The sequence below is a fragment of the Anomaloglossus baeobatrachus genome, chromosome 4, assembly GCF_048569485.1.
Source record: "Anomaloglossus baeobatrachus isolate aAnoBae1 chromosome 4, aAnoBae1.hap1, whole genome shotgun sequence".
Lineage (NCBI taxonomy): Eukaryota > Metazoa > Chordata > Amphibia > Anura > Aromobatidae > Anomaloglossus > Anomaloglossus baeobatrachus.
This window is the reverse complement of record NC_134356.1, coordinates 691174748-691197290: the sequence shown is the minus strand read 5'-3', so window position 1 is coordinate 691197290 and position 22543 is coordinate 691174748. Positions and strand designations below refer to the sequence as shown.

The following is a 22543-nucleotide window of genomic DNA, read 5'->3' as shown; positions in this document are numbered from 1 at the left end:
GACAACTTTTTGTACCTTCCCCTGAACAACTATGTTGAATAATCTTTGTTTTCAGATCATTTGAGAGTTGTTTTGAGGAGCCCATGATGCCACTCTTCATAGGAAATTCACATAGGAGAACAACTTGCAAGTGGCCACCTTAAATACCTTTTCTCATGATTGGATACACCTGCCTATGAAGTTCAAAACTCAATGAGGTTACAAAACCAATTTAGTGCTTCGGTAAGTCAGTAAAAAGTAGTTAGGAAATATCATGAAATTGATGAGGGTGCCCATACTTTTGCACCGGTCAAATTTTGTTTAAATGTGGATTGCACATTTTCTGTTAGTACAATAAACCTCATTTCAATCCAGAAATATTACTCAGTCCATCAGTTATTAGATATATGAAACTGAAATAGCTGTTGCAAAAACCCAAATTGTTATAAAGAAAAAAGATTAACATTAATAGGGGTGCCCAAACTTTTTCATATGACTGTATATATATATATATATATATATATATATATATATATATATATGTACTACAGGAATTGAGTTCTGTGATAGATAGACCATTATTTTTAATCTTCTCAGATTCCTTAATAACAGGGTCGGTACCGCAGGACTGGCGCATAGCAAATGTGGTGCCAATATTCAAAAAGGGGACAAAAACTGAGCCGGGAAATTATAGGCCGGTAAGTTTAACCTCTACGGTTGATAAAATCCTTGAGGGTTTCTGGAGAGATGCTATACTGGAGTATCTCAAGAAAAATAACCTTATGACAGAGTATCAACATGGGTTTATGAGGGATCGATCCTGTCAAACTAATTTGATCAGCTTCTATGAAGAGGTAAGTTCAAGCCTGGACCAGGGAAATGCAGTGGATGTTGTGTATATGGACTTTTCAAAAGCTTTTGATACGGTGCCACACAAAAGGTTGGTACATAAAATGAGAATAATGGGGATAGGGGAAAATATGTGTAACTGGGTTAAAAACTGGCTCAGTGATAGGAAACAAAGGGTGGTTATTAATGGTACGTACTCTGACTGGGTCTCAGTTCATAGTGGGGTACCACAGGGGTCAGTATTGGGCCCGCTTCTTTTCAACATATTTATAAATGACCTTGTTGGGGGCATGCGGAGTAGAATTTCAATATTTGCAGATGATACTAAACTTTGCAGAGTAATCAATACAGAGGAGGATAATTTTATATTACAGGGAGATTTATGTAAATTGGCGGATTGGGCTGAGAAGTGGCAATTGAAGTTTAATGTAGATAAATGTAAGGTCATGCACTTGGGTAGAGGAAATAACATTTATGATTATGTACTTAATTGTAGAACACTGGGTAAAACAGACACAGAAAAAGACTTGGGTGTATGGGTGGATGGTAAACTTCACTTTAGTGGACAGTGTCAGGCAGCTGCTGCCAGGGCTAATAAAATAATGGGATGTATTAAAAGAGGTATAAGTGTTCATGAAAAAAATATAGTTCTACGTCTGTACAAGTCACTAGTGCGACCGCACTTAGAATACTGTGTACAATTGTGGTCACCGATATATAAGAAGGACATAGCTGAACTGGAGAGGGTGCAGAGAAGACCACCAAGATTATTAGAGGAATGGGTGGGCTGCAATACCAAGACAGGTTATTAAACTTGGGGTTATTTAGTTTGGAAAAACGAAGGCTTAGGGGGGATCTAATCACAATGTATAAATATATGAGGGGACAGTACAGAGACCTTTCCAAAGATCTTTTTACACCTAGGCCTGCGACTGGAACACGGGGGCATCCGCTACGTCTTGAGGAAAGAAGGTTTAATCATAATCACAGACGAGGATTCTTTACTGTACGAGCAGTGAGACAATGGAACTCTCTGCCGCATGATGTTGTAATGAGTGATTCACTACTAACATTTAAGCAGAGCCTGGATGCCTTTGTTGAAAAATTTAATATTACCAGCTATGTATATTAGATTTTATGACAGGGTATTGATCCAGGGAACTAGTCTGATTGCCGGATGTGGAGTCAGGAAGGAAATTTTTTTCCCATTGAAACTTGTTTGCCACATTGGGGTTTTTTTTGCCTTCCTCTGGATCAACATGTTAGGCTACGGGTTGAACTAGATGGACTTAGAGTCTCCCTTCAACCTTAAAAACTATGATACTATGATATATATATATATATATATATATATATATATATATATATATATATGTGTGTGTGCCGCCCCCGTGCCAGCAGCTGCCGCTGTTTGGATCCGGACCTTCTATGGGGGTGGTTCGAGGGTCTCCGGACCCGGGGGTCTCGCGGACACGCCGAATAAAAAGTGGGACATGGACGTAGATGTACAGGATAGGCCGTATTAAGTTCGTGACGTCACCCGTGGTGTGTGGTGAAGTGGGACACCACCACAGCTGTTGTGGGCACCCGGGGGAGATGTAGTGGCAGCTAGATGTTAACCCCTCCGTGGGTAGGGATGGTTGCCCCGGGACCCAGTGTCTTTGTACAGGGTATAACGACAACACAGTCAATAAACCACACGAGTCTTTTGGTAAACCAAGGTGCTGGTGGCCGGCCGCCGCAGCCGGTTGCATTAGGGTCCCCCACCCGGGCTGGTGGTCTCTGTCATTTTTTCTCTGCACTGACTTTGTGTATGGTGGACTGCCTTATCTGGAACTCAGGAGTCTTCTCCCGGCTGGATGTTGCCTAAGAAGCCATGCCCGCAGACACTGGTCTGTGGAAACTATGGGCCCTGGCGGTCTATCCCTATCAGTGGGCTGTTGTCTTCTATGAAGGACTTTGGGTGGGACAGGACCTATAATCCTGGCCTCAATCAGTTAATTAACCAGGCCACTAGTTTCCGGTCCTGGTTTCAGGGTCCGAGTACCCTCCTTTGTGCTACGGTTTCTGGGTCGGTCCCCCGTGACGGTACCTTCGGGCTACAACCCTGTCCCAGTCCACCTCGGTTCTGCCGAGCCGTTTTCCCATCTCCTGCTGATGGAGACCACCGTCTGCCTCCTAGCCAAGGCACCAGGGCTCCAACCCTGGCACCGTTCAACTTGAACTTTCTCTGCTGGAGCTAAACCTAGTTCCAGCCCACACTCCTCTCCACTTGAACTACAAACTGAACCAACTATTGTTTTCCCGCCCCGGGCTGTCTAGACCCCCTGGGAGAGGGTGTGTCCAACCACCTTGTCCCACCCACTGTTGTGTCTGTCTTTCCCTAAGGGGGGTGACTAGGGTTTCAGGTCGGCTGTGTGTTTTCTAGATGAGGTAAGGTGTTATGCGGGGGCCTATCTGTGACTACCTGGTTTTGCCAGGGCGTCCCATATGTATTCTCTTTTAGTCTTGATACCATTTAGAAATAATATTTTATAGGCATCTATGCAGAATTTATTGCCGTAGAGTCATTTCTGCTGTAATGTAAAAAAATCTATTTTTTTCGCTAATAATGCAATACTTTATTACACTTACTTTAGTGAGAGTTTCTGGAGAAGGGCTAGTTTCGCAATAGAGGCCTATAGGCAGGGGTTATTTCTTTACAGTCCTTCCTGCTGTCATGTGAAACCAAAAGTACTTGTCAGGCCTACATGTATTTTATTGTAGTCCTTATTAATAGCGCTCTTAGCTGAATACCTAATTAAAAATGTGCAAGGGGTGCGTTTAGGGATGGGGAAGTGCCCATCCTACTGATCGTGGTGCACTCCAAGGCCATGGATGTGAGCTAGGCTAAACTGGACCTGCTGTGGGACCTCGGCAAACACACTTATCTGATCTTGTTTCCTGTCCCAGTTTGCAAGGGGGCGCGGAACACCACTGTTTTGTGAACCGAGCACTTGAGCATTTTAGTGTCTGCTCATCACAACATAGAACAGCAAAAATGCAAGGGAGAATACACAAAAATTTAAACTTTAAATAAAATATGTACCCCCCTTGGGGCTGTGGTGGTCAGGCATGGGGCGTCTCGTACCTGCGTTACTCATCATCATACATCGAGGTGTACACCAATAAGGAAGGAAGATGATGGGTGTAGTATAAGTAAAAATGTTGTGATGCCACCTGTGGTATGCAGCCAGGGATTTAGCTGCTGCTGCGGCTGTCGCTGTCCTCCAGGGCGGATGGTAGCAGCAGCCCGAGATGGTATTGCTGTCCACAGGTGGCACGGTCCCCGGGGAGGATGATGAGGGGAGTAGTGCCGAGGTGCGGGGCGGCGGTGCAGGTAATTACGAGTCAGAGTCAATTGCTGCAGTTGCAGGTGTCTTTACTCACTCTTTATGTTGTGCCGCTCACCCGGATAATACTTGTCACCCGCTGTGTTGGACTCCGTAGACCCCGGATAAGTTAGGAGAAGTCGCCAGTGTTGGAAAGAAGAAGAAAGTTCTTTTTCAGAGTTGCCCTTCCTGCTGTGAGGCACCTCGGCTGAACGTTCCGCTCCCAGCCCCAGGTCCCATGAAGAGAAGAAAGATATGATGGTATCATGCCCCAGAACTGGTGTCTCGGGTAGACTGACTAGTAATTGTGTGAGTGTGCTCCTACTTCTAAGTGGCTTGCTTCAATGACCGGGGAAAGTCCCATGACTCATGATGGCCACCCCCCTGCCTACCCTGAGCCATCCACCCCTGGGAGAAGGCTCATGAGCTTTATGTAAAGGCCCCTTTACACACTGAGACTTTCTAGTGATCTCACCAGCGATCCCAACCTGGCCGGGATCACTACAAAGTCTTTGGTGAGTCGCTGGTGAGCTGTCAAACAGGCAGACCTGGCCAATGACGCAGCAGCGATACGGACCTGCAGAATGACCTAGCTGGTCATTGGGGACATATTAAAGCAGCTATTTGAAAGGGAAGTTGCTAACGAAGTCGTTGTAACGGTGTAAAACACACCAATGCATGCTGCTCAGTGGGAAACAAAGGACCAAAAAATGGTCCTGAAAGATTTGTAGTGTCCAGCAACCTCACAGTGGGGGCCAGGTCACTGATGCGTTTTACACACTGCAATGTCGCTGGGGAGGTCGCTATTACATCACAAAACCGGTGACGTTACAGCGTTGTCGTTAGCGATGTTGCAGTGTGTAAAGGGGCCTTAAGTGTGAAATGTGGAACACCGGTGATTAACCCCACCATCTTACCTGAGGCAAATATCACACCTAAAATAAGGTTCCATTCTCTTTGGCGACTAAAGTCTCAGAGCGCCACAAAAATAATAGTTAAAAATATGATATAATTTAAAAATAAAACCTAATAAAAATGATTTCAATTCATTAACTTTTCCATGGATTAATATAAAAGAGCATAAAGGAGTCCTATAATCTGTTACACAAATCTTTTTCTATTCTTAAGATGAAGAACACCATTCTTTAAATATTTGTAATCTATCGAATACCTCTTTACATTCCCTACTCTATAATATTTACCGTATTTCCGTTCACTTGACTGGTAGAGAAATAAAGATGAATGAACTAACATTTGTCAAACTTATTGTGCACTTGTTGTAAAATCCTCACTAAGGCCCTCTTAATATCTTTGTTTCTAAAGCTGTAAATCATGGGGTTAATTAGAGGAGTGACAACATTGTAGAAAAGTGAGAGAAATTTCTTTGCATTGTTCATATTTGGAGATAAATAGATGCTAATAAGTGACCCATAATATAAAAACACCACGGCCAAGTGGGAGCTGCAGGTGGAGAAGGTCTTCTGCCGTCTGGTCACAGATGGGATCTTCAGTATGGTGACAATTATATATATGTATGAAACTATTATAACTAAGAATGGACAAATAACTAAAGGAACAGCTATTAACCGACTTTCCATCTTCACTAGCAAAGTGTCCGAGCAGGAAAGTGCAAGTATTGGGTCAAAGTCACAGAAAAAATGGTCAATGACGTTTGGTCCACAAAATAATAAATAACTCATTGTGACAGAAATCATCAATATTACAAGAAACACAAACAACCATGAGAGAAAAATACTTTGTACACAAAATCTAACAGTCATGACCGAGTTGTAGTGTAAAGGGTTACAGATGGCCTGATACCGGTCATAGGACATCATGGTCAGGAGAAGACATTCTATTGATTCTGTAGCGGAAAAACAATAAAATTGAGTTAAACATCCAATAAAAGGCAAAGAAATTCCCTCATACAGCACAACACGGAGCAAGTTGGGTACAATGGTGGTGGAGAGGAGAATATCTGAGAAGGAGAGTTGTGTGAGGAAGAAGTACATGGGGGAGTGGAGCGATCGGCTGGAGGACACCACCAGAATGATCAGGAGGTTTCCACATACGGTCACACAATAAGTCAAAAGCAGCAAAAAGAAGAAAAAATTCTTTATACGTTGGAAATTTTGAAAACCTAAAAGAATTATTTCAGTCACAATTGTGATGTTATATTCCATTGAAACGACGATGACAATTAAAATGATTTTTTCCCACATATGCAGATGCAGAAATGAATGTGCTGATAGCGGTGACAAATTCTTGCATTGACGGGTCGTACTAGATGTTAGAATTTTCGTCTAAAAATAAAATTCTATAAAATAGAAAATGCGGTTTAATCATGGGATTTATATTTAACAAAAGACATTTTTTTTAGGAGTAATACATATGCACATCCACCACACTCTACCTTAAAAGTTGGGCTGAAACATATTGAACACACTCTATTCAGTGCAGAAACTCTGCAGAGATTTTTCCTTCCTAATCTTAGGAATTTAGATTATAGTTAGAGATGAGCAGACCCACTGAAGTTCAGATCTACGGGTGCAGCCGAACTTTAAGTTAAAGGGAACCTGTCAGGTCCCTTATGTGTTCCAACCTACAAGTAGGGTGAGGTGTGGCCTAGAAATCCCTTCCTACCCATCCCTGTGTTGTAATATTGTGTAATAATAATTTATAGAAAAAAGTTTTATAACTTACATGTTCTAGTCCCCTAAGTATCACATCGCCCCAGAGGCATTTGCATGCTTTCCGTGGTATCACGCCCCTATGGGTGTGATACCATGGATTTACATGAGCGACATCACCGTCAGCTCCTGGAGATCCTGCGCTTGCGCACTTCTCATTCGCGCAACCATCATATACGGATGTTTACATACTGGCTTTAGATGCGCTCTGCGCATGGTCGGAACCGCAGGAGTCTTCTGATCATGCACAAACCAACAAGCAAACACCCGGATAAGAAGATTGCGCGAATGGCAAGTGCGCATGCACGGATTTCCAAGAGCTGAAGATGACGTCACTCAGATAAATCCATAGTATCACACCCACAAGGGCATGATACTACGGAAAGCATGCAAACGCCCATGAGACAAAGCGACACCCAGGGGACTAGAACATGTAAGTTATAAAACTTTTATATAAATTCAAATTACACAATATTACAACACAGGGATTGGTAGGAAGGAGTTTCTAGGCCACACATCACTCTGCTTGTAGGTTAGAATGCATAAGGGACCTTACAGGTTTCCTTTAAGATTGGTTTGGGACCTGAACTTGGTCTGAACTCTAATGGAAGTAACTAATTGGGCAGTTCACGTCTCTACTCACATGCACTCAGCTATGCACAGATCACTTCTGGGGGTGGGTGGGCCACGTTTTTCATTTTTTTTGGTTGCACAATTCATCTGATCATCCAATCAAGTCCAATGTCTAAGTTCAGAGTTCAGTTACAGTTCGCATCCTTACAAAGTTTGTTGAAAAGCTGAAGTGCAGCCAATCAACATGCGTAACTGCATGCAGAAGTTGCCTGTATGCTGCTGTGAGCAATAAGGATTAAAAAAATAAAATAAAATGGCATGGTCTCCTGACTACTTTTGATAACCAGTGGAAGTAAAACAGACAGCTGAGGGTTGCAACTGTCGGCTGTCAGCTTTACCTTTATTTGTTATAAAAAAAAGAGGGGATCGTTTTCCATTTTTTTTTACTGTTTATTTAAATATTTTTTTTAAAAAAAACTATGTGGGGTAACCTCTGTTTTTAATATTCAGCCAAGGTAAACAGGCAACTGAGGGCTGGTGTTATCAAACGGGAAAGGCAAATGGATATTGGGCCCTTCCCAACCTAAATATTTCAGCCCGCAGCCAATCCAGAAGGTGCTTTACCTGGTGCTTTTTCCTTATTGCCCTGGTGCAGGGTATTACTTTTGGGATTGATGTCAGCAGTGATATGACAGGTGACATAAAGGTCAGGGGTTAGTAACGGGGAGGCTTCTATCAGACACCCTCCTTACTAACCAAGCAAGTATAGATTCATAAAAACACAGACATGAGGGAAAAAAAGTTATTTAAATAAAGACTCACCAGCACACTTTACTACTTCAAAATAAATCCTGGATGTTTCAACCTAATCCAAAGAGTAATGTAACTTGAAGCCCATTTATACCTATAGGGCTGCATTCTGGTAATTTTCTCAGATCAAGTCTCCATAGGTTACTGTCAGTAAGCAGCAGCCTAGAATTTCCCATGAGTGGTGACATTAGTAAAACAATGATATCACCACTAGGGAGAAACTCCAAGCTGTCGATGACTGACAGTTACCTATGGAGTATCATTCTGAGAAAATTCTCAGAATGAACCTCCACAGGAAACAATTAATTTTGTGGGATATTACTCTTTGGATTTCATTGGAACTTCCATGATTTCTTTTTGAGTAATAAATTTGTGAACAAGACAGCGTGGGGAAGTGTTTATAAGCTGGGCAGAATTGGATCATCTAATGGATGTTCCACTTTTGAGGTGGCTGTGAACTGCTATTTTTAGGCTGTGAGGGTCCAAATAACCATCGGTCTTCCTACCCTGATAATTCTAGCCCTCAGTTGTCAACTTTACATTGAATATTTATAAAAAGTAGGGCAGAGCTTATGCTGTTTTTTTTCCATTATCAATTTAAATAGTTTAAAAAAGCGGCATAGGATCCCCTCTATTTTTGATAACCAGCCAAGGTAAAGCTGACAGCTCAAGGTTGCAACGCGCAGTTGTCTGCTTTACCTGCACTGGTTACTAAAAATAGGAAGGACCTCACGTGATTTAAAAAAAAAATATTCCCTGTCTATATTTGTTTGAAGAGCAATTGCCCCCACTTTGCTTACTTATACACTGCCCTAGCCCTTAGTATGACCAATTTACAGACATTTTACAGCACAGAAGTTCAGGTCTTCATTGACTTATTTGGGGTATGGGGTTCAGGGTCCAGGATCAAGTTCAGGTCAAGTTAAGGTCCCAAACCGTGCTTTTAATTAAAGCCAGGCCGAACCCAGAGAAGCTGAACTTTCACAGGTCCACTCACGTTTAGTCATTTATGTATTCTAAAGGGTGGGCCATAAGTATGGATACACCCTGATAAAATGGAAGTAGTTGCTGATATCACCTGTTTGTGGCATATTGGTACATGGGAGGGGCCAAACATTTGAGGCTGGGTGATGCCCCCTATCTGCAAAGCCGCCATTTTGAATTCAACTTTAATTTTTTTAAAGGGAAGAAGGTCATGTGACACATTAAGCATATAGAGAATTGCACAAGAAAAAACAATGGTCTGCTCATTTTTAATGTAGCTTTATTCATTATCGAGTTATTGACATGTTTGTGACATGGAATGACATTAACCCACTAAAGGATGTGTTCAAAGTGCTGCCCATTGTGTTGAATTGTCAAAGCGATTCTCTTTTCCCACTCTTGAGACACCGAGAGTAATATCGAAGAAGAAATGCTACCACAGGCCTCCTGTATCTGTTGTTTCTGGTGCCTCACATCCTGGATCCAGAATCTGCTGCTGCATTGCTCTCAAGTGTGTCAAGAGTGGGAGAAGAGAATCACGTTGACAATGCGTGCTTGCCATTCTCGCAGCCTTGTTATCCGGGCGCTTGCTTATTGGTATCAGATGCGCACTGCGCATGCTCAGAAGACTACTGCTGCGGAAATGGTAAGCGCGCATGCACGGGATCTCAAGGAGCATCGTTGATGTCGCTCATGTAAATCCATGGTATGTAAATCCAGGGTATCACGCCCACAGGGGCATGATACCATGGAAAGCATGCAAATGCCAAAAGGGCAATGCAACGCCCAGGGGACTAGAGCCTCTGATCATTTACATAGGGAACATGTAAGTTATAAAACTTTTTTATACATTCATATTACACAATATTACAACAAAGGGATGGGTAGGAAGGGGTTACTAGGCCACACATCACCCTGCTTGTAGGTTAGCACGCATATGGGACGTGATAGGTTCCCTTTAATCTGTATGGTGAATACCATGAAAAAAAAATGCATAACAAATTGTCCTGTTCACTTCACTGCATGTTACTCTTAGGGTAAATTATAATCTTTAGGCTATAATAAAATTTTAACAGAAAAATATTATGTGTTTTGCTTTCACTGACCTATCTAATAAAATTCTGTGAAGTTTGTGGATTAAATATAATCACCACATTAATAGAAGTAAAATATATCTTTGTACCGTGTTAGCCAGTAGAGATAAAAAAATTGTTTAAAAGAACAGAGAGTCCTCAGTGGTTGATACCCACAGTGGTTGATATCAACCACATTAATAGATGAATTCATGATAGGGTTCAATTTGCCAAATGGAGTGACAAGTAGATGTTTTTGCATTTTTGTATCCTCAGGGGTTCTGCAATTGCAACAGGTTGTCCAAATTTGCATTTCAAAAATCAAATAGCTTTGTTTGTTTTCTAAACCCTTCCATGTACCCAAACATTTATTTTGACCTTGTGTGAGGTATCTTTGTGTTCAAGAGAAATTAAGGGACAAATTGTTGTGTTACGCATTGTCAAAATTCCAAATTTTAGGTTAAAATAATGTTTTAATTGGAAAAAATAACTATCATTTTTAGATACATATTTTAAAAAGTTCTGTGAGGCACAAATGGGTTTAAAGTCTTAGCATACCCTACTTACATTCTTTGATGGGTCTCGTTTCTAAAAATATAGTTTCTGATGTTTTGGTATCTTAGGTGCTCTGTAACTGCAACATGGTGCCGGCAATCTTTTTTTTCCAAATTTGCTTTCCAAAACTTAAATGTTGCTTCTTCCATTTCGAGCCATTTCGAGCCTGGTCATGTGTAAAAACAGAATGCACTCATAATAAAGTGGGTGAGAGCCCCTGTGATCCACATTTGGTGTTCTCTTCTAAAAGTGATAAATTTGGTGCTAAAGCAACATTTTTGGGAAAAAAAATATTTTCATTATGATGACCTAATGTTATCAAATGTTATCAAATCCTGTAAAGTATTTAAAATGCTCACTATACTCATTGATAAAGTCCTTGAGTGATCTAGTTGACATTTATAGCATCCCTTGTTGGTGGTTTTTACATTGTAGGTACATTAGGGGCCCTGCAAATGTGACATGGTACCAGAAATCTATTTCAGCCCAATTTGCTTTCCAAAATTCAAATATTGCTCCTTACGTTGCAAGCCCTCCTGTTTGTCAATACTTTGTTGATTACATTTGATGTACCACTACACTCATAGGAAAGTGAACAACTAATGTTGGAGTGAACTTTTGGGTTTAACTCTTGCAGAAGTGCAAAATTTGGTGCTGAAGCAACATTTTTGGGAAAAAAATGAAAATGTTCAATCTGACGACCAAATGTTATCAAATTCTGTGACATTTCTGTTGGGTTAAAATGCTTACTTTAGCCCTTGATGCAATCCTGGAAGAGTCTGGTTTCCAAAATAAGGACCAGTATGAAGGATTTCTGCTGTTTAGGTACATTAGGGGCCCTGTAAATGCAACACGGTGCCCACAATCTATTTCAGCCAAATTTGTGTTCCAAAATTCAAATAGTGCTCCTTCCGTTCTGAGTCCTCAAATTTGTCCAAACATTGGTTTCTGACCACAGGTGGGGTATCAAATCACTCAGAAGAAACTGGGTAACCAAGTTTGTGTTCATTTTGTCCTACAATTCCTTCTAAAAGTGATTAAATTGGGGCTAAAGGAACATTTTTGGTAAAACGTAATTTGTTGTTTTCTTTCCACTCTACATTAATTCCTGTGAAGCACCGGAAGGGTTAATAAGCATTTGAATGTGGTTTTGAGTACTTTGGTGGGTGCAGTTTTTAAAATGTTGTCACTTTTGGGAATTTTCTTTCAACTAGGCCTCTCAAAAACCCGGCAAATGTGATATGGTTCCTAAAAAATGATTTTGTAAATTTTGTTGGAAAAATGAGAAATTGCTGATAAACTTCTAATCCTTTTAACTTCCTAACAAAAAAAAATATGCATCAAAAATTTTTCTGATGTAAAGTAGATGTATTAAATGTGTTTGTTAACTTTTTTGTGTGTCGTAACTCTGGTTTAAGGGCATAAAAATTAAAGGTTTGAAAATTGTGAAATTTTCCAACTTTTTGCCAAATTTCAAACTTTTCACAAATAAACGCAAAACATATCATTCTACATTTACCACTGTCATGAAGTACAATTCCCACTGGTCAGATTTCTATAATTTAGATTGGGCATTAAAGTCAAAATTGGCTCTGTCACTAAAGGGTTAAGTATTATCATACGTATTATCATAATATAAAATGATACGCAGAAGCGGATTTGCAACAACCAAGCAATACCTTTATACTGGGAAGAGGTAGGCTAGCTCCAGATCATCCGTTTAAGGGAAATGGTCACGGGTGCACGTGGTCAGAGTAGGAAAAAATCCAACTCCAACCCAACAAGAGAGAAAGAGCCACAGCACAATACATTCAATATTCTAAAGTGCTTTATTTACTTCATTCGGTGCAGGTAAAAATAGCGGGGAAAGAGCTGGATGCGGGCCCCAAGTGGATGGTGGCCGTTTAGCACCTCCTTGTGCTTCAATGGGTCCATTGGAGGTGCGAAACAGCCGTCGTCCACTGGGGGCCTGCACCCGTCTGTTTCTCTGCTATTTTTACCTGCACCAAATGAAATAAATAAAGCCCTTTGGAATATTGAATGGATTGTGCCGTGGCTCTTTCTCTATTGTTGAATTGGAGATTATTATAATATAACTTTTTATTAGCAGATTAAGGAAGAGTCCAATTCAATTAGGAAATAATCTTGATTGGTATTTTTAGTCATTTTAGTCATTCTAAGGGTTTATTAAATATTCTATTGAATACTTTCAGGTCAGAATCTGAAAATAAGCATAACAGGAGGAATGTGATCACAAGAGACTCAAAAATGAGCAAAGATTTAGCAAACCTGGACCCCCACAAGAAACCTACTTTATTATTTTAATTTTAGAAACGTTCAACAGAGTAGAAGACTTCAAGTAAAGTAAAACAAAATAACTTTTGATAAAAAAGAACAATTCCTGACTATATTATAAATTATTGAAGACATTTTTTACATTCTTTGAGCTTATATTGCTTTATGTAGTTTTGTATTTCAAATTATCTGTATGTATTTAGTATGAATTTAATCAAAACTACAACATACTTACAGTAGATCCACATATCGTTATTGTTTCCTTTCAATCAGTCCCTCAGTTCTCACACAGATTTATGTTGTTCATGTGTTAAATAAATGGACATGTTTTCCTGTCTTTGTAATATAGATGTTGTGCTACGACTGAATCCTTTTTATAGACGATGAAGTATATCATTGGTATTATAAGCCTTAGAGACTTCATTTTTTATTCACTTGAGGATAATGCTTAAACTGTTGATTTTACAATAAATAGTTTCTTAAACAGAATTATTGCTTTTAACTAGTGATGGTTGAGCGTGCTTGCTACTGCTTGACACCTGATTGAATATTGGGGTGCTCAGGCACTAAATTAAATTTCCCTTAAGCGCCATGCTCTAGTCCATACTCCGAATGTTTTGTAGCTGTATTTGCTCATATAGTCCTCCATGTTTTATAATGCACTCCCATAGTCCATGTACCGTGAAGAAAATAATTATTTGATCCCTTGCTGAATTTGAAAGTTTTCCCACTGACAAAGACATGAAGAGTCTAACTTTTTTAGGGTATGTTAAATTTAACTGTGAGATATAGAATATCCAAAATAAAATCCAGAAAATAACATTGTATAAAATATAAAAATGTATTTGCATTTTGTAGAGAGAAATAAGTATTTGATCCCCTACCAACCATTAAGAGTTCTAGCTCCTACAGACCAGTTACACACTCCTAATCACCTCGTTACCTGCATTACAGACAGCTCTTAAATTGTCACCTGTATAAAAGACTGGACAATTTCTCTGCATTAGACAAGTTTGCTCCAGTGATATCGATTTTGAAAAATAAGTGGATGAATTTAAAAAGTGATTAATTGAACGCGGTAACAGTAAAAGGACCATCAACAATGCGTACCACAGAGCGAAAAAACTCCAACCATCAACAACTACTGTACTCAGCAAAGAAACACCGGAAACTAATCAGGTAAAGTTAATAACTAAATACCATTCACAATGGCCAGTAATGAAGAAGAGCATAAGTACATTTTGGCCTATATTATTGACAGATCCAATTGTCAAACAAAATTTTTCACCTATGGCCAGCATCACCGAAAGACGAACAAGCAAACTTGGAGAGATTCTCGTGCCAGCCATTATCAGTCTATACCGTGTAATTTCTTTTCTTAGTGCTGTTTGAATTAGGAATGTCCATCTTGTGGAAAAATGTGCAGCATGCCCTAATATAGATAGGGCTACCATCTTTTTGAAATCCTCTGCTACAAGGACATTCACAATCAGACCAAATAATAACAAGTACTGAGGTATATTACTAAGAACCAACTCAAAATAAAACCTCTAAAAATGATATACTTTATTAGTCAAGTATAAAATAAGTAAATCGTGATGGGTCACTCTGAGGACATACATTGGAGCTGCAGAAACTCTGTCTATGCCGAGTCCCATCGGACATATAGGACATCTGTAATTTGTATACATTTGGTATCCAATCTGGTATACAACAGATAGTGAGGATTTATGATGTGCTCACATCTTCAAATGTGCCGTCAGCCCCTTTGAATACATATATGCGTTGCAAGTTTTATGGAAAATAAAACATCATCGGTTGGCTGCTACCATAGATCTATAAAGGTTTGAATCAAATCTAATGGAGATTACATGATAATATGCTATATGTACAGAACAGACCAAAAGTTTGGACACACCTTCTCATTCAAAGAGTTTTCTTTATTTTCATGACTCTGAAAATTGTAGATTCACATTGAAGGCATCAAAACTATGAATTATCACATGTGGAATGAAATACTTAACATAAAAGTGTGACACAACTGAAAATATGTCATATTCTGTGGTCTTCAAAGTAGCCACCTTTTGCTTTGATTGCTGCTTTGCACACTCTTGGCATTCTCTTGATGAGCTTCAAGAGGTAGTCACCGGAATTGGTTGTTACTTCACAGGTGTTCCCTGTCAGGTTTAATAAGTGGGATTTCTTGCCTTATAAATGGGGTTGGGACCATCAGTTGTGTTGTGCAGAAGTCTGGTGAATACACAGCTGATAGTTCTATTGAATAGACTGTTAGAATTTGTATTACGGCAAGAAAAAAGCAGCTAAGTAAAGAAAAACGAGTGGCCATCATTACTTTAAAAAAATGAAGGTCAGTCAGTCTGAAAAATTGGGAAAACTTTGAAAGTGTCCCCAAGTTCAGTGGCAAAATCCATCAAATGCTACAAAGAAACTGGCTCACATGAGGACCGCCCAAGAAAAGTAAGACCAAGAGTCACCTCTGCTGCGGAGCATAAGTTTATCTGAGTCACCAGCCTCAGAAATCGCAGGTTAACAGCAACTCAGATTAGAGACCAGGTCAATGCTACACAGAGTTCTAGCAGCAGACACATCTCTAGAACAACTGTTAAGAGGAGACTCTGTGCAGCAGCCTTCTTGGTAAAATAGCTGCTAGGAAACCACTGCTAAGGACAGGCAACAAGCAGAAAAGACTTGTTTGGGCTAAAGAACACAATTAATGGACATTAGACCAGTGGAAATCTATGCTTTCGTCTGATGAGTCCAAATTTGAGATCTTTGGATTTAACCACCGTGTCTTTGTGCGACACAGAAAAGGTGAACGGATGGCCTCTACATGGATGATTCCCACCGTGAAGCATGGAGGAGGTGTGATAGTGTGGGGGGTGCTTTGCAGGTTACACTGTTGAGGATTTATTCAAAATTGAAGGTATACTGAACCAGCATGGCTATCATCTTGCAGTGGCATGCTATTCCATCCAGTTTGCGTTTAGTTGGACCATCATTTATTTTTCAACAGGAGAATTACCCCAAACACACCTCCAGGCTGTTTAAGGGCTATTTTACTAAGAAGGAGAGTGATGGGGTGATGGGGTGCTAGGCCAGATGACCTACCCTTCACAGTTACCAGACCTGAACCAAATTGAGATGGTTTGGGGTGAGCGGGACTGCAGAGTGAAGGCAAAAGGGCCAACAAGTGCTGAGCATCTCTGGGAACTGTTGGAAGACCATTTCCAGTGACTACCTCTTGAAGCTCATCAAGAGAATACCAAGAGTGTGCAAAGCAGTAATCAAAGCAAAAGGTGGCTACTTTGAAGAACCTAGAATATAAGACATATTATCAGTTGTTTCACACTTTTTTAAGTATTTCATTCCACATGTGTTAATTCATAGTTTTGATGCCTTCAATGTGAATCTACAATTTTCAGAGTCATGAAAATAAAGAAAACTCTTTGAATGAGAAGGTGTGTCCAAACTTTTAGTCTGTACTGTATCTGTCTGTGGATATTTAAAGAAATTACAAATATAATTTCCAACATTTTATTCCATCTGTACCCTTGATGAACCTCTTTTGAGAGGGGAAACGCGTCGGGTCCCTTTCTTGATGCATTTTAGTCTTTGAACATTTGGGATGAAGAAATTTGTTACCTGTCCCTTTTATATTTGCTTTCCTGACTTCTTGCTGATGGGGGATATGGTAATTATACCACTAAAATTTGGACTGACATTTATATATCTTTGACTCAATTGACCGACTGACAGGCCGGGACAACAGTGTTCATGTTTGATTATTGGAGTACCAGTTGGCTTGATTGTATCTGAAGGTGAATAATTGGTGGTGGTAGCTATGGTTATTTTTGATATTAGGACATAAGTATGATCTGATTGTGCATAAGTTAACCAGTATTGTGATATAATTATCCTAATCCAGACATATCACCTACCGGTTCACTTGTAACCAGCTGGTTCTTCTCCATATCCCTTTCCCCATGGGATGGTGGGTTCTCTCTTTTTTATTTGGCTTTTTTTTTTAGGGGGGGGGGGTTCTGTGTGTTTATCTTTTAACTTTTGTATCAAAATAAACTACGTATTTTAGGAGTAAACTTTTTTTCTGTTAATGATTTTATAAAATATTCAAGGTAACAACCCATGTAAAAAATCTAAAAAACTTGGATATATAAAGACAATATAAGTGCAAGTGAACACAGAGGGCCAAAAAGTGGTAAGAGAAGGGAATTTAAGCCGTTTATTAATATTGTCAGGTGGACAAAGGCAGAGCCTGAATAAATGCACTCTGCCTATCCCTTCCTGACAATGGAGGATACCTTGATTTTTTGGATATCCCTCGCTCAACGGTGGCTTACCCTACCTGTCCCTAAACTCCACTAATAGGTATCCTCCCCCAGGTGCCAAATATATGAATAAACATAAAAAACAAAACAGGACAGACAGTGGTCAACAAACCGTTACAATTGAATAAACCCGGTCCCAATGGTGCCGCAGGACAGGCCTTGGGGTGAGTCTTTCCAGGGCTGTACACGTGGGATACGTCTTCGGACTCCTTGTTCTATCTTTCACCTCCAGTTCCTTGTGTTACGAGTGCACTTGCACTCGCGTTCTGACTAGGATCTTCATGTTTGGGGCACTTTTTGGTGTCTTAAACCTTCTATGGCCTAGGAAGGTTACCATCTAAATGCTAAGTACCCCTGCAATTTTTTCAATAAAGAATGCCTGCATATCCTTTCCCACTTTGAGAGTCAGGAGTTAAGAATCTTTTCAAAACTATATCTAAATTTGGTCAGATGCTCTACTCTCCATTTCTTCCAAGGTTTATAAGAATGTCTTCCAAAAAGCCTACCAACTATCGGAATCAGTTGCCGGCCTGAGGTATGGCTTCACGGGGAATACCATGTTGTTATCCCCAGGCATCCTTCATCATTCATCATTTTTTTAGGTGACCCACTCATCATAGGACACATTGCTGGTCCTCAAGCCACCATCAAACCCTTGATGAGCCCCATATACTAATTGGGGGGAAACGCGTCGGGGTCTTCATGTTTCATGTGGGTGCAAGTACCCCGACAATTTTTTCCCTTAATTTTTTCAATAAGGCTAACTTGCTGGCTGGTTTCAGTTACAAGCCATTACATATTTGTTAACTAATTTGTGCCATACAAATAATAGCTAAAGTGAGCATTTTTTTGTGGGGTTTATTGTAGCTCTGTGGATATACACTGGATTAGTGAGTTATGATACTGTTTACTGTTATTTGAATACCCATCTATAGGTAAGAATGTCACGAAGTATATGTCGCGGGCGGAGGAGGGGACGCTGCGCTCTCCCACTGCTCGGGTCCAGCTGCTGCTGCTGCTGCTCGGTGGTGGCTCGAGCGGTGGGCCGGATCCCGGGGACTTGAGCGGCACTCCTCGCCCGTGAGTGAAAAGGGGGGGATTGGATTGTGGGGATTTGATATTGTCCGTGACGCCACCGACGGTTGTTGTGAGGTTGGTGACACCACCGCTGCTCTGGACGGGGATCCTGGGAGCGATGGCAGGGAGCAGCCTGGATGTTAGTTCTCCTCTCCGTGGGTAGGGGGTTGGTTGTCCCGGGGCCCGGTTTTGGGGTAGGATGGATGGCAGGCAGGTTACGGGGCCTGGCGAGGTGCAGGGTCGCGGGGGCAGCGCTGTGCCACACGGCACGGTGGTACTCACTTAGCCAATGATGTACACAGAGTCTCCGATAAAACAAAGCGGCTGGATGGACGGGTCCCACAGATGGCTGCGGTGTTTCTCCTCCCGGCAGGTTGATGGTGACTGCTTTTCCCTGCACCTGTGTAGTGTGTACGGTTCCAATGGGTTCCCACCAGTAACCCGCTCCCCAGCTTGGATATGTGCTGAGGGAGCCCCTTTTGCCCGTAGGCTCTGGCCCTGGGAACTTTAGCCTTGGTGGTGACTGTGTTTCCCTCTAACGTTTGGACTGTTGCCTTCTATCGGGACTTGGCTGCTGGGAAACCCAGGAGGTTCCCTTCGCTAACGGATTTGACAAATTGCATGGCGACTCCTAGCCTTGTCGGGGTCCGTAAGCCCCTGCCGGATGGTGCTGGCTTATCTTTGCGTACCGGTCCGGTACTGCCGGGCCACCGCCCATCCATGGTCCTTACGGATAGCTCCAATAGGCCTCTCCTGCAGACGGTCACCACCATCTGCCAACCTTGCTGTTCCGTCCGGGCCACACACCCGGACCAACTTCAGACTCCTCAACTGCCACTTCACTTCCACCACTCTTCTCCACTGCAAACTATCTGCTCTCTTTTCCCGCCTCAAGGACTGTGCACTCCTCGGTGGGCGGGACCAACCACCTGGCCCACCCCCTGGTGTGAGCATCAGCCCCTGGAGGGAGGCAACAAGGGTTTTTGTCAGACTTTGGTGTGCCTGACCGGGAGTGTGGGGTGTGTTGGTGTAGTGCTTGTGACGTCCTGGCTTGCCCAGGGCGCCACATATATATTGTTTTATGCAAAAAGCACTTTATCATGAGGTTTCTTGGTGACGGGTATTGTATCTGTGTTTAGCTAGGGATATTTAAAGGACAACCGCCATCGACTAGGGGCATCATGCACCTAGGGTGCTTAACGCCCAATTGTCAGGCAGTGTACAGTGGAGGGGCAGTAATTTTCCTACCACCAAGTGCAGTGGCCGCCCTCCTCTCAGTTTATCACTGTACCAGCTAGTCCCATTTACCCTTGAGCATGTCTTGATACCCAGTATGCACTCCTCACACAAACACTTCTTTTTTGTGTTATTTGATTTGGTTGTCTGAAAATAGATTTAGCAACATTTAATAAAGTATTAGTTTTAGAGAGAATTTGTGTTTTTGGTCTCCTAGGAACAGTTCATACCATGTATATAGCTTGGATACCCAATGGTTGTACGATGCAGAGGAATTATGATGTATGGTGTTCCAGTCAGTTATGTAATCTTCCACCATCTTCCAATACTTTTTCTTTCTTGTCAGAGCACAAGGCACATCTGGGAAGGGGCACTTGGAGGGTCTCATTAAACTGTAGCAGATTTTTGATAGTGTACCCTTGACTCTTTTGGGCCTGCTGTGTTTCTCTACTCATCTCTGCTCCTTGGTTGTCCAAAGAACTATGACCTGTGCCATCAGAAATTTCAGATTAGAATTTTTACACCATTTTCGTAGCCATCCCAACTACAGGAAGGAGAGATGGAAATTTCTCCTAGTAGTGTGCATCTTGAAGGGGGCACATCCAGTAATTGGTGTTGCCCAAAATGCGCACAGCACAAGAGTCCCTGAAAAGGCAGCAGGACACAGTCTGCCACGTGTGCTAGACTCCCAATAGGCACGAGCAACACTTCCCTGTCCCCAAAAGAAGGATAATTATCAATCTCCACCTGTTCCCTTTACTCCTCCTGCTCATCCTCTTCAGGCAGGATGAAGCTGGTGTGAGAAATACCTTCTGTAGTGCAATAAAACATTTCCTCATCCCCCACCTCGTTTTCCACTTCTTCACTCTGATTCTCCTCCTTACTTGTTGACTTGTTGGCAACTGTCTCATCATCATACACTTGTTGATACAGTAAATGCTGTTCCCCATAGACAGTTTCTTCTGACTATGGCTGCTCAAATATTTTGGCATCACCGATCTCCCAAAGTCTCTCTTGACATGTACATGGTGAGAGGCCAGAAGAATCCAGAAATTGAAAGGCAAAGAGCTCCTCGAAATGTCCAAGTGTTTTGTCCCTTGTCACCTTGGATGTGCCATGATGGGAGGAAGAAGGATCGGGTTGAGGATTACGTGGTCCAAACTAGTGAGACTTGACATTGTGGAGGACAGGGTGGTGCTGGCAAACCGAATGGAAGCATTATCTGCAATCCAACCCATAACCTGCTTGCACTGCTCTGGCTTCAACAGTGGTGTACCGTGCCCTCCTGCAAAATCGGACAGGAAGCTAGGTCTTGATGATGCATATGTTTGTTGTGCTCCCGTTATAGCCTACGTTTGGTCTGTGAGTGCAGCATCATGAGCAAGATATCCACTTGCCCATCCCTTACTGCAAGCCTTGCACATTTTAAATTATGTGTGCAGCTAGGAGAGGTACAGTTAGGTCCAGAAATATTTGGACAGTGACACAAGTTTTGTTATTTTAGCTGTTTACAAAAACATGTTCAGAAATACAATTATATATATAATATGGGCTGAAAGTGCACACTCCCAGCTGCAATATGAGAGTTTTCACATCCAAATCGGAGAAAGGGTTTAGGAATCATAGCTCTGTAATGCATAGCCTCCTCTTTTTCAAGGGACCAAAAGTAATTGGACAAGGGACTCTAAGGGCTGCAATTACCTCTGAAGGCGTCTCCCTCATTAACCTGTAATCAATGAAGTAGTTAAAAGGTCTGGGGTTGATTACAGGTGTGTGGTTTTGCATTTGGAAGCTGTTGCTGTGACCAGACAACATGCGGTCTAAGGAACTCTCAATTGAGGTGAAGCAGAACATCCTGAGGCTGAAAAAAAAGAAAAAATCCATCAGAGAGATAGCAGACATGCTTGGAGTAGCAAAATCAACAGTCGGGTACATTCTGAGAAAAAAGGAATTGACTGGTGAGCTTGGGAACTCAAAAAGGCCTGGGCGTCCACGGATGACAACAGTGGTGGATGATCGCCGCATACTTTCTTTGGTGAAGAAGAACCCGTTCACAACATCAACTGAAGTCCAGAACACTCTCAGTGAAGTAGGTGTATCTGTCTCTAAGTCAACAGTAAAGAGAAGACTCCATGAAAGTAAATACAAAGGGTTCACATCTAGATGCAAACCATTCATCAATTCCAAAAATAGACAGGCCAGAGGTAAATTTGCTGAAAAACACCTCATGAAGCCAGCTCAGTTCTGGAAAAGTATTCTATGGACAGATGAGACAAAGATCAACCTGTACCAGAATGATGGGAAGAAAAAAGTTTGGAGAAGAAAGGGAACGGCACATGATCCAAGGCACAGCACATCCTCTGTAAAACATGGTGGAGGCAACGTGATTGCATGGGCATGCATGGCTTTCAATGGCACTGGGTCACTTGTGTTTATTGATGACATAACAGCAGACAAGAGTAGCCGGATGAATTCTGAAGTGTACCGGGATATACTTTCAGCCCAGATTCAGCTAAATGCCGCAAAGTTGATCGGACGGCGCTTCATAGTACAGATGGACAATGACCCCAAGCATACAGCCAAAGCTATCCAGGAGTTCATGACTAGAGTTGAGCGCAGTTGGTGGTTCGTGGTTCTCCAGTTCTAGGCTCGAGTGATTTTTGGGCTGTTCGAGATCGAACTAG

The 22543-nt window shown here is 41.6% G+C and overlaps 1 protein-coding gene across 1 annotated transcript in view; it reads right to left on the bottom strand.

Annotated features, from left to right (window-relative positions):
- Positions 1-5446: 5446 nt before the first annotated feature.
- The window catches only part of LOC142302952 (olfactory receptor 1468-like), a 58228-nt gene continuing 41131 nt past the window's right edge, over positions 5447-22543 (bottom strand). Inside the window, exon 2 of the mRNA XM_075344055.1 lies at positions 5447-6502. Within this exon, the coding sequence (XP_075200170.1) occupies positions 5447-6502 (1056 nt within the window). The remainder of the gene's footprint in view (positions 6503-22543) is intronic.